Source organism: Hetaerina americana, unplaced genomic scaffold, assembly GCF_022747635.1.
Source record: "Hetaerina americana unplaced genomic scaffold, ioHetAmer1.1.p SCAF_11, whole genome shotgun sequence".
Taxonomy (NCBI): Eukaryota; Metazoa; Arthropoda; class Insecta; order Odonata; family Calopterygidae; genus Hetaerina; species Hetaerina americana.
In genome coordinates, this window is record NW_027286181.1 from 41,816,462 (window position 1) to 41,834,753 (window position 18,292).

Here is an 18,292-nt window from a genome sequence, read left to right on the forward strand (position 1 = left end):
CGTCGATCTATTTCACCGGCAGAAACTTTAAAAGGATACACGAGAGAGTCTGTGTATAGTGCTCAGGGACAAAGGAAGGAATTCTGATTGAAAGAACGCATGCCACCCACTGACATTCTCGCGGTCACCATATGGCGGGGACGAGGGAGCTTCGTCTCCTCGTAATCTCCACCCCTTGGAAACCGAAGACAGCCAACGATTTCTTTTCTTTTTCGCACTTAATAATTCCTATAATGGAAATTCTTTCGGGTTGATGGTTTCCTAATGCATCCGCCAGACTTAACCTCCTTGAGGTTGCCCAATAACCGCCTCCCTAAAATCGAATCTCCTCCTGTTATTGGAGAAAATGTTACAATGGTTTTGTACCGTCGAAGGAAAGTTTTGAATGGGCACATATGGAACCCCGCAGCACATGCAAGCCTCCCCTAGCGAGGCACCACTTGGAACCCTACAATGCTACAAATCCGTCTTCGATTCCTCGTAAGTTCAATCTCCCCTCGTTCCTTCAAATATACCTATATTTTTCTTCCCCACACCTCTGTTGTCGTTATCTCCTCTTTGCCGCCACCTCTCTCTAGTCACTGCATAATATCCAATCGAAACTGCCTAAAAAGAAATTCGGGTAGCCACTGCTATTTGAATTGTGGAGTATCCGAACTATACAAATTCTAGTATATAAGGAAAATTATTCACTTAAGGACACGTTGTTTTTACATTGAGTCAATCAGTGAACACGCGCTACTCACCCGATCACGAAAAAAGGAATAGAATACATATTACTCCTGTAAGAAGTTTTTGCATGCTCCCCTTTCACACTTGAACAATGTATTACTTCCCGAAAGTAAGATATCAGTCGAAACGCCATTCACAGGCAAGTAGAGAAACCTATCATCTTTTCGTACTTACTAGTATCTGTCACTGTACAATGTGGGAGGACTACGAATAGGCAGGAAGATTTCGCCAATCAGTTTTAGTTCTTATTTCAAAAAAGGGATGGGCAGCCATATTAAAATACTACAAACAATAAGTTTGACTTCACATGTAGCTAAGGTGGTTCTCAGGGTAATAAATGAAATAATAGAGATGAGGGTAAATGAATACATAAGGGATGATCAATTTGGGTTCAGGCAGGGGAGAGGCACGCGTGATGCCAAAGCAGTAATGAAGTCACAAATAAATAGGAGCATAGAATGGCTATCCGGCTGTGTTTGTCTGTTTCTTAGATTTCGAGATAAAATTTGATGGAGTAAATTGGGTAGAATAAATGACAGCTGTATTATGAAAACAGGAGTTAGATTAGGGGGTTAGGAGACTTATCCGCAACCTGTACACGTCACAAATTGGTCAAGTGGGAGTTGCGGATGGAGATTCGGGAAGGGTAGCATACGGTAGAGGTATAAGTCAGGGCTGTCCATTATCACCTGTGCTTTTCAATAAATATGTGGAAGAAATGGCGAAAGCAGCTTGGGAAGAACTGGAGAAAGAAATTAATTGGCCGTGGGGAATTCATGAAATGAAAAAAAGATTTGCTGATGCTCAAGCTTAAGTTTGCCAGTTAGCCAAGGGGTTACAAGAATTGTGCAGTGCATTGGAAGGTCATCGCGATAGGCATGGGATGAGAATGAACGTAAAAAAAGCAATGCAAAGAATTATGCCGTTTCAAGAAACAAGGAATGCTAATTTAAATGTTCAAATTGGAGTTACTTAACCAGGGCCGGTGGGACATTTTCCCTATCTCGGAAGTGTTTGGGCCAAAATCTAGGGAAATAGTAGGGACAAAAGGAGAAGCACTGCATCAGGCGAATAAGCTTTCACAAGGGGAAAGGAATTGATGAAAGGAGATTAAGGTTGAGTAAGGAGATTAAGAAATGGCTCGTCAAAACTTTACCATGGAGTGTGGTTTTGAACGGCGCGGAAACAAGGTTAGCAAGATGATAGGCATAGATTGAAGGCTTTTGAAATGCGGGTGTGCAGAAGGGTGGAAAAGATGGAATGGACAGAAAGGAAAGCAAATACGGAAGTACTAAACATGATGGAATAGGAGAGAGAATTGTTGGGAGAAATGCAAAGGAGGCAGGGGAAATGAATTCAGAGCGTTTTGATTGGCAATGGGATGTTGAAGACTGTGATAGAGGGGATAAACTTGGGCAAACGAGGAAGGGGAAGGAAGAGGATAGGGATGTTGGGTGGAATTAAGGGAGGAACGAAGTGTGGGAAATTGAAAAGGGAAGTACTTTAGTTTCCGATGTGAGATTGTTTTTTTGTTGAAAGAGATAAGTGAATGTATTGCCATTAAATTGCCTCGGCTGTTTCCATCCAAAATCTACCTTAACGGGTATAATTCCAATAATAATAATAATCAATCATATACAATTCAGGATACCAGAGGGCGTACAAAGACTTTATATAATGATAGAAACAAAAACATCGTTTTTATGTGATGATAACTTATGAACAATATATTTGTTCTTTTTATTAATGGAAGGATAATGTTTTAAGGGAGGGAAGTAACATTTATTCTAAACGCGGAGTGAAATGCAGCTATGTGCTTTGGGTCTCATTTTTTCGGGATTTAACTTTTTAACGACTCATACTAAAACTTTTTATCATTCAAAAGATTTTTAATAGGTATTTTAAATGAATATTATCCTCAGAAACCTACATCACATTCCTTTCATCAAAAACTTCCCATAATAATTTCTATCATCTTTCACAAAAAACACTCATAAAAATACCTAATTACATTTGAAGTATCGTGTTTCTCGGGTTAGTAATTGTTAATATTGCAACATGAATTTACATCCAATTACCACATTACATTAAATATTGACAATAGCTCACTGTGAGGGTAAGTAATAACTGAGATAACCGGCCAAATTGAATGAACCATCATCTACGAGCAAATAAATACGCCTAAAATACTTCCACACAATATCCCGCAAGCTCACACGAGGGCGGGTGGGGAGAGGTTGCGACACAAGATATTCATGCAAACTAACGACTCTCCTAAACGTGCATCTGGAATTCTTTGTTTATTATTTTTGACTGTAATACTGCAAGCTCGAGAGAAGACGCGGAGTCAGTAGTTCTGAGAAAATATTCGGAATATGATGCGTCCTTCTTTGAGATTTCATGATTCCATTCCCTTAAAATGCCGATCTAGCCATGCATCACACCACAAAAATCACCATATGGGCCTGCGTGAGGAAAGCGACACGACACCAGTTTTTATAAATTCCTCTTTGAAATCGTTTTAGGATGTGCCCGTTAAAGAAACAGGTTCGATCTGTTTATCACAAACTTAGTGTTGTTTAAAATTGTTCCTTTTTTTGGGTGGTGAAATATGTTATCGGAAAAGATAATATCTAAATCCCTCACTGCGGAAATATATCCTTAATAGTTTTTCCTGTGAGTCATAACCGCTGATGCGTGGGGTGCGATAAACTCCCTCGGTAGCAAAATTAAACTTTGGTACCTTAAGTATTTCTAAATTTTTATTAGTTCAACTTAATAATGAGTCATGCAATATGAAGAATGGGGTTAAAGTATATTTTTTGTCACTTAATTTAAGGCTGAGGAGTACTGTATGGTGCCGACGCCATCAAAAACCTACCTATACTCTAAAATACTGCTAATTATTAGCCTAATTAGCTTTCGTCAAAAATATAGAGAGTCAGGTCCCAATTTGTCCAATTAAATATAACGCTAATTACTTTATCGGTAGAAATTGTAATAAATTGGATAATATTCTTTGATTTTTATCCACATACTCAATTAACACTTTCTCTGATGATCCCCCAGGTGGTTACGGCCTCCTCTTTAACTGGTATAACCTGGGTGAAGGAACAGTTCTACTTTTCTTTTTCATTGCAATAAATTGCCGCCCGTCTTTAGAGGCCACGCAAATTTATGACGGCCCGGCACATTCTTCGAATAAGTGTTCCCATAAAGATTTGTAAGTGTGGTAACAGCTGAAAGTTCTAACAGGATATGAAAAAGACTTTCATGCATACGTACATATCATTGAAGGCCAATCATTGCTTCACGTGACCATGCTATAGTGATGTGTGTTCAACCATTTCAAGATTGTAAGTACTACGGTATCTTTTTATGAGAAATAATTTTCTTCTTTCAATCATGATCGTTGTAGGTATCGGTTAGTAGCTATTATTGGTAAATATTATACGTTTCCTAAAAACTACCGCGCCTCGTCGTGGAATACGAAAAAATTCCTTCACGAAATATACCAATATTCAGTTTTTATCCTTCAGCGTTTCCTTCTTTTGTCCAACGTCCTTTCTACCACTCTTCATATTATGACGTCCAAATTAATTTCCTCTTCCTTCCCGGCTTACGCAAGAGTTTTCCTTCCATTGCAGCCGTCAATATCCCCATACTTCTAAAAAACAACCATTCCCCCAACCTTTTTGAAATGTTCACAATTTTACAGTCATGAGCAATATTTGTTACGGAAATGTAGTATTATGCTTAAGAATTCATAGACGAATTCCACACATAAATAGGAGTTCAAGCATCAACACTGTTGACCATTGGCGCGCAAAAATCATATCGTCGAGATATTTTACGCATGCACAAAAACATATCAATATATTTCGCTCCTAAAGGTATGAGAAATTATGAGATTACGTTTTGAATAAAAACTTTCAAAACGGCATTTAAATACAGGGGAAAAACTATACGCATCATTTCTTCGTAGTATTTTTTTCGTGTCCCTGGTGGAGACATTCCGGACTCGTACGAACTGGAGGTGCTATTATGAAACCTTAATAAGTAAATCAATTAATGGACAGTGATCTACCGGTTGCAATATGTTTTTAATAGACTGAAAAATTAATCACTGGTAAACTTTTAAGCCCGGCCCAGCACAAAATTAAACACCGTAACAATCTAAACTATATAAACTTTCTTCAATTCCGCATACCTTTTACCTCCCTCAATTTCAACTATTTTTTCCTCGCGCTATCTCACATCCTCCCTTATATCAATTTTTATCAGTCTACTCTAACTCGATCAAGTTATCCTGTCCCCTTTGCGTTTACTACGCCTAGAATTCATTCGTTTGCATTTCCTCTTGACCCCTTTACAATTATAAGCAAAAGCGATGAAATTTTCTCAATAAAATATTATTTTATAAAGGACTTAACGTTTATTTAAGCACCACCAACGAAAGTATCAGTCAAGAAGTTTGGTTGGAAGGAGATTGGAACTTGATAAAATCTATTTTTAGTACCTTGTTATATTCTCTTGGTACTTCGAACGATGGAGCTTTGTCCTATCGTTGGCTCAATTAGTTCATTTCCATTTCTTTACAAAATACCGTTCGAACTTAATTTTTTAGACTGCAACCTAAGATCTCAGGGTTAAGTGCCTCGCGGCCTTACCACCCTTTAAGCCTGCACTGCTTCTCGGCATCCCTGAGTTCAAGTATTAATTAGGATATACGTACACATATATTGTATGCCCATTTCACTACAACGGTGCCAGAGTCGAAATGATGTAGAATAGAATAGATGAATGCGGGAAGAGATATTTTCAATGAGCCCGTTGCGGAGAAATAAAACTGAGGAAACAGTTAGTAAAAGGTTTGTAGAAAATTTTTCCGGAATAATTTTTCCCTGACGCGACTGTGCGGCGCAACGCGCTCGCAGGCTCGGTGGTGGGGGTCTGACTTTCAACACGCGCCAAGTACCAATCGACTGCGAGCGTTCGTTCAGGTAATATCGTGTTTTTAGTGGACTCCTGTTGAGTGACTCGGTGCAAGCGCAAAATGCAGCAAACGACTGAACAGCACTACGCCATCATATTTTGTACTGGACGGGGAAATCGGGTACGGAGACGTAGAAGTGTTCAAGGGTGAAAGCATGTCACTTACTGTAGTTTTTAAGAGGCACAAGGCTTTCAAAGATGCCCGAAAGAGTGTGAAGGACGAGCCCCGCGCTGGACGGCCGTCGACGTCAAGAACCGACAACAATGTGTAACGTGTGCGTGAAGTGCTGATTTCAGACCGTCGGTAAAGTGTGCGCATGATAGCAGATCGTATTGGCATTGATAAGATGACAGTACACATCAATATCAAAGAAAATTTGGCGATGCGAAAGATCTGCGGTAAACTCGTCCCGAAGGTCTTGAAAGACGATCAAAAGCAGAGTTGAGTGTCTGCTTGCGAAGACCTTCTGCAACGGGTTAAAGAAGACCTCGACTTTTTTGGATAGTCTCCACTTGGCACCAGCAGACTAGATTCCTATTCCCAATAGGGTAAAACTCCATCAAAGACAACACCATGAAACTATGAGTGCGGTCGAAGAAGCTTGTGCGAGTACCCTTAAGGGCCTTCCAAGAATCCTGAGTCTACCAGGGAACCTTCGAGTCGTGGAAAATCCTCCGGTAAAAGTGTATCGACGCTCAAGGGAGGAACATTGATGAATTTTGAGGCATTGCAGCAATTACTGAAATAAATCTATTTGCCGAAACACTTCCCGATACCTTTTATACAAACCTTGTACTCATGTTAAATGCGCTGAACATGCATATTGAACAATTGAATGGAACCTAAAGATATCATGTACGTAATGAATCTGGTAATTCCTCAATAAATGCCGGTGAAATAAACGAATTTCTTTTTAATTTCTCTCACCCATTGAAGTTTTTCTCACGCAGTCGCTTAGAGGAGTTTTCTTGTAAGAGGTCCAAAGAGGAATACTCGCAAAATTACCTAATAAATATGTAAAACACTCACACAAAGAAAAGTAATGAGATCCTCCACAAGTTAAACATGAACGCAGGATCGAATAAACTAGAGGAGTCGGAGGGTTTCAGGTACATGGGGAGTAATTTTGAGTGGAGCGGGAATATTACTAGCGATATTAAAATAAGATTAACACTGGGGAAAGAAGCTTTTAGAGGAGGAAAATATAAGAAACGTGAACTAAGCAGATAAATAGATAAATGGATAAACTTCTCTATGAAGGAAAAATTGAGAACATAAGGTCCCTTCTTCCATTTAGCCCTTAAAAGAGATTGAAAGAAAAGATTTTAATTTTAATATGGCGGGTAGTCTGGTATGGACGCGAAACTTGTTTGAGGCAAGAGGATGAGAGAATATTAGAGGCCTTTAAGGTGTGGGTATGGAGAAGATTTGAGGACGCACGTTAGACTAAAGACAATGCTTTAAATATAGTCGGAGAAGAGAGGAAGTTGCCACGTGAAATCCGAAGATGGTAGAGAAAGTGAAAGGAAAAAGAATTCCCCCAGGCAGAGGAAGTAAGGATTTTTGAACGTTGAACTCATTCATCAGGGTACCTATTTTTGTGCCATGGCGTATTCTTCAGGAGGATTATAAATTCTTAAAAAGAAATCCTGGAAACAATTAGATGTTAAGTGATTTACGAAAATAGGAAGGCTGTGACAGCAAATTTAGAAAATATGCAAGGAAATTAGGTAAGTACAAGAACAAGATGGTGGGTAGCGATAGCACAGGGATAGAGCGTTGGTCTACTGACCAGAGTGCCCATGTTCGATTCCCTGGCAAACCTCTCTGGGCACCATCAGCTCAGCTCATGCTGCGTGATTTTTCTGGTACCAGATCTTCCTGGGAAACCATAGCCGGCACAGGGCAAGGAACTGCCCCCCCGCCTTCATGTGTGAATTTCACACGCCGGTGGGCTTAGCAGTACTGGATGAACTCTGCCATCGCCTTCCAAACTGACCATCGGGTTCATCACTGTGTTTATGGCTTCATATCAAGATAGTGGCAAACCAAATTACAGTGTATTGTAACCTCCTATGTAATATAACAGCTGTTTGTTTTAAATTCAATGAAAGGAAACGTAAACGGCAACCTTTAATAAAACTTTGTCTAGTAAACATCTATTCTACCCAACTTTTCCTCCGTTTATCTTCATATAGTCACTGTAAATTCCCCTCGCGTAACATCCTTCCTTCTCAACCGTCCCCCCGCCCCTCTCCCTCCTTCCTTCCCAATCAACCCCTTCCGCCGTACCACAAACAGAAATGATATTACGACAAAAGGGGAAAAAAACGAGAGAACGTGACGCATTTCCCCTTAGCGCTTCCATTTCGTCACATTCCTTCCCCCTCCGCCTCCCATCCCAAAAAGACCTCTCCTCTCACTCAACCCTCCGGTCGACACCTCTCTCGGAAATGGGACCCAACGAGTCAATGAGAGCGAACGAGACACTCGCGAACTCTAGCGTAGATACATGTGGACCACATTCGCATTCGCATACGTTGACGGGGAATGTGGAAAGAGACTCGACGAGTTTTTTTTAATTTTCGACAACTATTTTTTTACAGATTCCCAATTCCGTACCTTGAATATCCTCTCACCCCTGGCTTATTCACTGCTCTTTCCTACACTGTCCCTCCTGAGTTTCCCTTCTCACTCGCAGGTAGAACCGAGTGTTTAGTCCCCTGAAAACCTTTTCTGGGAGAAGCTGTTTCATTACCCTCTCTTTCTCTCGTTACCTCATCTCTTCACGTGGAATGAAGTCCTCCTCCTCAATAACCACCCCAGGGTGACTAGATGCCGACTGCGGAGGCGAATACGACACCGAGTTAAGTACGGGTGGAGGGTGAGGGGGAGGTGGGGGTGTGGATAAGGCTCCGACACGGGACAGAGAGCGCCCTCTGGTCCATGCAGACGCGCGACCTCGACGTCCCACCTTTCATTTCGCTCCTCGCCACTCCCCGACTCGGCAACCCAACTTGTCTGCCCGGACGAATGCAAGGAGCTCCTTCCTCCAGCAATCCTGTATTTATACGAGCGGACTGTATCCGTAGCTCGAAAACCTGAATCCTTAACGCTGCTCAAAGACCACGACCGCTCTTGCTTCGCTTCGTAAATATCCCTCACAGGATCTTGAGGATCCCCTGCGCCCCAGATAGAATGCATCGACATCGACCGAGTATTCAGTGTTCGAAGTGCTTGTGGTGTTTACACAGATGCGAGTTCCAATCGGGATAACCTTTGCATATTATTTGAGACTCAGCTGAAAACAAATTAAAGGGGTTCCCATGCTGGTTTGTGCTTCGGAGAGATAGACAACGATGTTCACCCAGTGTCTTAAATCAGAATTTTCACCACTTCACTGGACAAAAGAATAGATCACAGCTGAACCTTACTATTTCAATTGAGCCTTCTACAATCAGGTGAGAGGACATAGCTGGGATGGAAATCGTAACGACGCGTCACGCTCGCCGCAACGGAATGCGACAGATTTGTAAAAGTTGAGTTCTCTCCTATTGATATTGCAACGTTTGTAATCTTTTCCTCCGTTTTACGTCTCTGTGGGCCATTTCAATCGTTTGCCGTCGGGTCCTCGTCTATTTGCCTCCCTCAATTCCCGGACCCATTCCGTTGAAGGCACCATCCATCATCGGCTCCTTCCTCGTGCTCTTCACCACCCCTCTCCTCGTGTTTAAGTGCATCCTCTCCATAAATATCCCAACGCCCCCGCCCAATTCCCGTGATTTTTGGATCCTAGGGGGAGGCCATAACATGCTCCTGCCGTAAACGAAGGGAATCAAATCCATCGAGTTCGTCCTTACACGTCCTGAATACACATTACGGGAAGGTCCACAAGGAACTACTGTCTCTATTTCCTCCTTGGGAGTCTCAACACGGCCATTGCATAAGTGGGAGGCTTTGAGCGGAGCACGTGTCTTCGTTTGGTGGTATTTGGTAGAATATAATCGTCCCAAATGTCCACGGGTTGGTGAAAAGGATTGAGCCACCTCCCTGGGATGAAGTGTACCAAAGGATACCAGGGTTTCTGCTGCCGGTGCTTTGATTGCAGCTCCCTGATCCGTCGCGGGAAAAGAAGCAGGCTGACCGCGGAAGGTGAGAAACACATGAGGAATGGCTTGAAAGAAACTCATTGAAATTCGGTCACTGAAATAGCATGTGCCCCTTGTGCCTAAATTAATTTGTTTTTGTTTTGTTCTGCGTCTATGACCATGATTTTAGAGTTGATATTAAAATATATAACACCGCAGATAATGACAGTCTAAATTTCTTCGCTGTCTCGTTAATTTTCCAGTTAACTCAATCATTTTAGTTTTTAGAATTTTTTAAATGGCGCGCCGAAAATAAAACATCGAAAATATAAAAAAAACAGAGGAATGACCAATGAAAAGCAATCTTTGAGTATCCCTACCTCAAACAACCTTTTCTTTTGCCTTGCTCCTTTTTGTCTCTGCGATTTAACCTACTTCAGTAAGCATAATCTACAGTATTTCCAAATGTATAGCATTCCCTGAGATTGTACTTGAAACAATTTGTTTTGATCAGCTTGAAGGTTTAAACGTTTAGATCATCTGATGATGTAGATGAAATAGACAATGTTTACTCATTAAACATTCATTAGGTTACAAGTCGGAAGGAGATTACACTTAATATAATCGGGCATGGCGTCACAAATTTTTGCGAGAGTCTTCCATGAAAAAAAAACCTCGTCTTATTTTTTTTAATAGGTCTATATGCAGGGAAATATTTGGGAAAAAATGACGACTCTTTTAATTTATTAAAGCGTGTAACGATGAATTAAATAGATTTTGTTTATTGCTAATGAAGTCTATGCATAAAATCGCAAGAAAACGAAATAAAAAATTCAAAAATAATTTTTAATTTAGGTTAACATGCCATGCCATAGACTTTAAATCCGAAGGTCAATGTGAAGGGCAAAGGCGTACACATTTGCCAATAGCGTTTGAAAAATTCACGACAGTTATCGATTGGGAGAGGATTATTATAAAAAACGTCAGTGTCATCATTGTCAGTGCAAGTCAAACTTATTTTTGTCTCTTCTAAAAGCTATGAAAATTGAGTCCTGGTGCAATTTTACATCCTGTCAATCCTATCAATCGTTCATTGCTTCCTGCGCTCACGTCTCTCATGACGTGCTTCTCGTAATGCATCCTTGGCCTTGTTCTTTAGTTCTTCCCTTCTATGGCTGCTTCAAACAATTCATTCTGTACTAGCAGCTGAATTCACCTATTCATAGGAAAACATACTTATTTTCCTATTAAGAACATACTTCATTGCGGTGTCAGTCGTGTGTCATGGCCTCATAAGACAGTTCCAAGATGATATCCGCCTAATGAGGAACGCTTGTTTTTTTATCATATTTCACGCTGTGCATTTATCGTAATCACTTTAATATATGCTACATACCCTTCTTGCACGTAATGCTTATCACAAAATTCTCTCTAATAACTGCCATAATTTTCAAAATAAATATATCTTTTTCATAAATCAGGAGAACTTTTCATCCGAGTAAAATGAAAGGATTTTTGCTCCCTTTTACGGGTGGTGACCTAACACCCCCCGCCACACGCCCTTGCGGCGGCTTGCGGGGTATTATGCAGATGTTATGGAGATGAGAACATTCGCAAATCATCCCGGTACAACGAACTAAAGTAACATTTAATTCCTCCTGCTTGGAAGAAGGTTTATTTCTCAACGGATTTTGAACAAATAAATTATTCCCCTGGAATTCATGATAATCCACTCATTCAATAAATCTGACTCTCATACAGCATACGTGAAAGATCGTGGAGATATGTTTAGACACCCAGTGGATCTTGAGCAGTTATCCAGTTTGCGTTACAGTATGTCTTTACTTTTCCGTACATATGCTCCTATGACGGTTTATGGCCGTATTGCAAACATTGAAACGGAACGTTGAAGATTACACTCCCGCCAAGTCATCGGTAAGTTACAAAGATCACTCTTAATAAAAAAAACAAACAATCCGTGTTTAAGCAAAGAGCTCTTAATAACAATAACTTTTTTTTTTCCTCGGGGATTATTCTATTATTTTCTTGCTTCATGCTACGTCTATTCGCTGGCTGCGGCGAGAGCCGTAACACTCAGTGCGGCTGGAGGATTAAACGCAAGGCCATCCCAAGGGAATAGTCGATGATGAACCAGATTGGGATTATTCGCTGCGTTGCACAACTGAAAATCGAGTTCGCTCCAACGAGATACGCGACCGACCTTTCGACCTCTCTCTCTCGCTCTTTTCCGCCAGAGAAGCAAACAAAAGACGGCCAAGAATAAGAATCAACGCCTACAGTTTGGTCCCGGGTATGCTTAACCGTAATATCAAGAGCCAATTACAGGAAAATAACCCAAGGCCCAAAAAATCCAAAAAACCTTCCTTGGTGGAAATCATTTTCGTCACTTCTCACCCATCGTTGAGGGGGAAGGATAAATACAAATGAACCAGAAATATGACATTTGTGCCACTTATCATCATCCGTGTACAGTTGAGGTAGTAATGGACATCAGCAACAAACAAAAAATTCAGGTTTATGAGCGAAAAATGTTCATGTGACTCATATTTGATTACGATATGTGCGGAGCCACGACGATCATTGCATTGCCTATCAAAATTGCCTACCTCTTCTTTAATATTACTAACGTAGATTTTAAAAATCGATTAACTTTTTCCTTTGCAAAATTCGGAAGTATGTTTCCAAAGAAAGGTGTTTTCACGCATAGAAACATTACTAATATCTAAGATTTCTTAATTAGGCAAAAAAAATCGTTCTTTTAGGATTAATTGGCGCATGTTTCCTGGGAGCTTCAGCGTTTTGGAAATGCATTCCCGATCAATACCCTCAGAGAATGGGAGGAGGGACTCCTACTCTGGAAATTGGCATAAATCTGTAGAATTGAGGAGTTTTAGGAGGTGAATCTTAAGGTCGAAATGTAAAAACTCGATTTAAGTTTTTTTTCTTGCAAATAGCATGAAAAGTGCAAAATCGTCGCAGAGGAAAGAAGCTATGGATACTTGGGAAGTGGACAGTTTATTACGCATGTATGTCCAGACTCGTAGCTTCCGACAGTTCTGATACGTAAATGGCAAACAGATACGTCGCGCACAGATCAATATCATCATTAATCTTATTACCCATTCTCGCCATAACTCTCAAATCCACTCCCCTACAAGCTTATTTCTTCCTACGATCATATTTCTTCCTTGACATGCCTTTCACTGCTTGTTTCATGACCCTCTGCAGAGAAAGGGTCTTTCTCTACAGTTAGTTCTACCATTACGCATAGCCTTCTATAAATCTTCAGCAACTTATCGCACCTCAGAATATGACAAATCCCTCTGGCTTCTTCCATCGCTCGTGATCTTCCTGCCTTAATGGAAAATTGTTACCCTCGGTCCTGTTATTTGGATAAATCAATGTAACAACTTCATGTAAAATGCTTAATTGCTCTGCATAATTAATAAAAAATTGGCAATTTTCATCATGGCTAGACCTGATGATGATGTTGTTACATTGAAACCGGTCGTGCTAAATTTTATTTTGTGGAAAATTGCAAATTTTTTATTAATCATGATATTCCACTATATCACGCCTGAAACGTCTCTTTTTTAATTGCTCTTCATAAGGCTAGGAATCGGAAGTCTTTATACAGCATATACTTGAGGCACCTAATTTATTCAGCTGGTAAAATCTTCAACAACTTTGAACGGCTGAAGAATGGGAGACTCCATTAGTGTACGCAAATTCTTGATAAAGGTACATAGAGTGAACCGATTCCTAGGCTCTGGAGGAAATCAATCTATCCCCTTCCTTTCCCGAATACCTCTCGTCCATTGATAAAGGGAAAGTATTCTCCCAGCGATAAGTACAGTCATGTTGATGAGGTAGATATTTCGTGGAGTATGAGATTACTATAAGACATTCAATTCACCTAGTTAGCCATCTTAATTTCATGGAGAAAAGAAGGTAACAGAGTGCAGTGCTCCGTGTTTTGTCAATAGTCTGACCACTTAATTAGACGTTTCCTCATCGATGAAAAATTGGGTCATGCAAACCTTAACTTCGGAAGGTGTGGTTTTAGGGCTTCCTCTCTCTCTCTCTCTCACACACACACACACACACACAATGGGATTCGGATCTTAGGCGTCTATTACCGAACTTTCCGATCGATAAAAAGCGAGTGAAACGCCGTGTGGAGTTGTCGCATTTGCATTATAAACGTTGATATTTTTCTCGAGCCTAGGGCCATGAGATGGAAATATGAAAGCGAAATGACTTTTGAAGTTCCTACACATAGGTGGATAAGTTCCGCCCTGAGCCCTGCAGATAAAATCCTTTTTCGCCGTGTTTAAGTGCAAGTGTGCGGGAACAATTGATTGAATCTGATAGATGTGATCACCAAATTTGATTCGTAATTCCGGAAGAACTATTTTGGTCACAAAGGATGATTTCCACTGAGTATGTGCAACGGGGGCGGCAATTGGGCACTTACGAAAATATGAACTTATGCGGACATATTTCGTTGATTTCACTTCTTACGAGAATCCGCACGCGAGAACGCGATACTGTGATTCTCTTGCAACATGCTTTCACATACCAGTGGGCTCTCTAACTGAGACCTGATATGCCTAAGGGACAAAAAACAGCGCCGCTTTCTGCGTTACGTGTTATCAACACTATCAAAAAATGAATATAGCTTCAAAAATGTAACCCTAATGAAAATAATTTCACCAGCTATTTATTAGATTTTGACTCTTTTTGGGCTGGGAATCCGTTCAAAACAGTAAAAATGTGGTAAAAGCAGCTATAAATGTAAGCTCTGCCCAGAGTTAACGAAAATATTTTCAGAGAATTAAAAACTCTGACTGATGCACTTAGATAATAACATCGTAGATTATTCGGCGTATTCGTAGCTATTTTATAGTTATTTAGGAACTGCGTCATAAATTCTATCGACATTTCAAATCGATATAAATTGCAGAATAAATCTTTAAGTGGAATATTCTAGGTCATTCCTCAATTACGTTTCTGCAACTTTTCTACTTTCAGTTTGATTTCATGTACATTCATTAATCATTCCTTTATCAACGTTATAGAATTACTACGATTCATATTGAAATAACCCACAAAGGGTTTCTAGTTTTCATACTCGTTCCCCGCCACGGATTTTGATTTGAATGGAATATTGTGTGAAAAGTTTGCAAGGAAAATATAAATTAATTTTTCTATACAATTTCTAGAATTTTTGAATATAGTATGATACTATGGATGCGCACATGTGATACGACGAATTGTTTCGCATGGAACACGTTACTTGTTTTGTTACCTAAAACTTAACAGTTCCATTCGTAGACGATCAGCCATATTTATATACAACTGAGGCAACAAGCCATGTTTATTTATGTAGGTAGCGGAAGAGAGTTGAGTAACAAAAATCAAAAGCTAATATCACTCCTTGCCAAATCATTGCGATTGATGTATAGTTTTCATAATAAATAACTACTTTTGTATGTGCTGAAGAGCATTTCTTGGTCCGAAAATTTCTCGTAGCATGACCAAACAAGGCCATAGAGTGGCCAGCTTCTTGTTTGTCAAATTTTTTTAAAGTTCTTTTTATGTATCACTGAAGAACGTGTGGATGATGCAATTTTATCATTTCCTTGAAATTGTCGTTGCTTTCCTACCGCCTATTCTTGAAGAATGATGGGTTGAAACTAAATAGGAATGGGAAATGACCGTGATTTACGTAAATTAGTGCAATTTATCCCAGTAATTTACCTCTAATATAAATTACGGTAGTTTTCCCAATTCGTCTAGACAGGCGACGGCTGAAATCGCTGCGGGGCTCTAGCGTGAGTGGACGCGTTGGCATGGGGATTTCTTCTGCAAGGGATCAGATTTCTCATCTCTCGCGTTTGACCATGTGACGCAACGATATACTTGTATTGGCGTGAAGTCGATATTTTTTTAGGGTCGCAGAAGGTGACGAAGTATGTACAAGCTCGTAGGTCTTTCCGAATACCCGACCCACCAACAACCGTTGAGGATACAAAGAGAACTTTAATTTTACCGGAAAGTTTAATTAGTGAGTGGATATTCTCGAATGACAACTTCATCCATGCATGTGTATCGTATTCATATTATATATTTGTATCTCTGGACCTAAATCCACCAAGAATGCATAAAAATAAACAAGTACTCCATTACATATTTTTCCATATTGACCTAGTTGATGAAAAAGGATGAAAAGGATATTTTTTATTAAAAAACCATTTTTTAATTTAATGAAAATTTGAAGAAGACGCTCTGTCTGGGATCGATTATCGTCACTGTAAGGATATGGACGATATTGCCGATTGTGCCCTCGTTATCGTATATAATTATTGCTAAGTCGATACATCGTCAATATCTAGATGTTTATGTTATATGTGCGGTCGATACTGGAATATGAATACAGCGTTCTTTTTACGAGCAACTAATCCGCACTATTTTGACTGGGTCTGAATTGAAAGTTGGTTGAATAGTTCGACTAATGATTTATTTAGGAAGTGTGAAGAATATCTCCAATTTAAGTTAGAAATGGTTTACTGTAAATAATATCCGAATTTTATTTAAGGCAGTTTGCGAATCTTATGGAAAGGAATCGGAAAAGTTTAGTGTGTGTACATTCGGCAGCAGTTAATAGTATGAAGCTATATGACATCATTTTCGACTAAATAATGAAAATCCCAATGAAATTTATGTTACCGTATTTGATTAATTATAAATACAATAGGAAATGTCTCAAATACGTAATAAGAGGAGCATAATTAGAAATTTCGTTTTAACTTGAAGGCCTAGAATTTTCCATTCAATGGATTAGGATAAAATGTGATTTGTGCGTGATAGTCCTGTAGATGGAGGGACTGGAGGGACCCGGCTCATGAGAAGGAACTGGTTCCCCTACCCTGATGCCTGAATTTCACTTTGGGTTTTAGGGTTTATTACGTACTAGGTGGTCTCTACCCATCAAACCAACCTACAAGTTGATTACTGCTTTTTTTTTAAATAATTTAATTTTGGTGATCCATTAATTTTGCATACATTTAAGGTATGTTACGCATTGAAATGGATTTCAAACGAACGTGATGGTTTTGTTGCAAGGTATAAAATTCTTGCACAGGATTACAGATGGGAGAGATGGAAAGTAAAGAGGTCGTCGCAAAGTAAACCTAATAATTAGCAAGACATAGTATAATAAGGTCCACATGATGTTTTATTGGCCAAACCTACGATGAAGTCCGGGCACACATTATGGATTTGCTGTCTATTCAGTGACATATAAGATTATTTTATTTTTTCTGGTCATATAATACAAGGCATGGTTTTAAATATTCCCTTTGAAATTTATAAAACCTTAAAATTAAGAAAAAAAATGAATTAATGCATACTTCCATTAAGAGAGCACCGTTATTTCGCCGTTTGAATGATTATAATTATGGGAGAGAAGAAAAGATGAGGCAATTCGTATGACTAATGACAGGGGATATATTGGAAAGAAGCCAAGAATTTCAAAGGAGAAAATATAGCTTCTATCACTGCCAACGCCCTTTTCCCATCAAAACGACTCCAAGGGGTCCACGATTAAACCCTTACTTGTGCTCTCCACACTCCTCCAAAACGGAGAAGAAAATTACAGTGATTAAGCAACGAGATAATCAATTCCAGGGAAACGAACCCGCGGCCTCGACATGGGATTCCATTGCGATGCGAATGGCGCTCCACTAAAAATTTCCGTGTGTTGGCGTTTTGATTAAGGGAGGTGACCAGCGGCCGAGGAAGTTGGTGCCATCACTGAAATTGCGAAATTTGGCCGTGGAGTGGTTTTCATGTGGGGGGAGGGGGAAGGGTGCAAAGTAAGCTCAAGTGCTTACATGGCTTCGAAAAAATTATTTCGGTAGAATTATGGCTACATCAAGGGCACGTTTACGTCTGTCGAGATCATTATGAGTAGAGGGATCCCTGTATCCGTTAATGTTGAAAGTTGAATGGTTTAGTACCGCCCAAACTGATGTGAAGAGTACACGGTTGGGTTGGGACGTTCAAGGCTCATTTTGGATATTTGCAAGAAGTGGTGATCTTTATGCTAAAAACATGATTGTTATTTCTTAGGAAGCGCAGACAAAAACTGAATTAATGAATTATTGATTGTAGCACTTTTCCATTTGATATATTGATATCAAGTGGAAGTGCTACGATCAGTTATTCATTATGTTCGACTCCCACCACATCACGCCTGAAGCTATTAAATAACTGGATTTTACGAAATACGTCTACACCAGGAGATACTAGGTACTCTCACGACACTAAATTAGAGTACTTGCATATTAATTCTGCCCTTGGAGGATTTTTTTCAAATATCCTCGTGCATCCTTCAAATGCAATAATTTAGTACTGAAGCTAACATTTGAGACAGATGTAATCGGGTTTA

The 18,292-nt window shown here is 39.8% G+C and overlaps 1 protein-coding gene across 2 annotated transcripts in view; it reads left to right on the plus strand.

Annotated features, from left to right (window-relative positions):
* The first annotated feature begins 8,710 nt into the window (after positions 1-8,710).
* Positions 8,711-18,292, plus strand: part of LOC139701047 (putative leucine-rich repeat-containing protein DDB_G0290503) — a 61,447-nt gene continuing 51,865 nt past the window's right edge. For both annotated transcript variants that reach the window (XM_071599618.1, XM_071599622.1), the window contains exon 1: positions 8,711-9,880. In XM_071599618.1, coding sequence (XP_071455719.1) covers positions 9,784-9,880 — 97 coding nt within the window. In that variant the 5' untranslated portion in view covers positions 8,711-9,783. The remainder of the gene's footprint in view (positions 9,881-18,292) is intronic.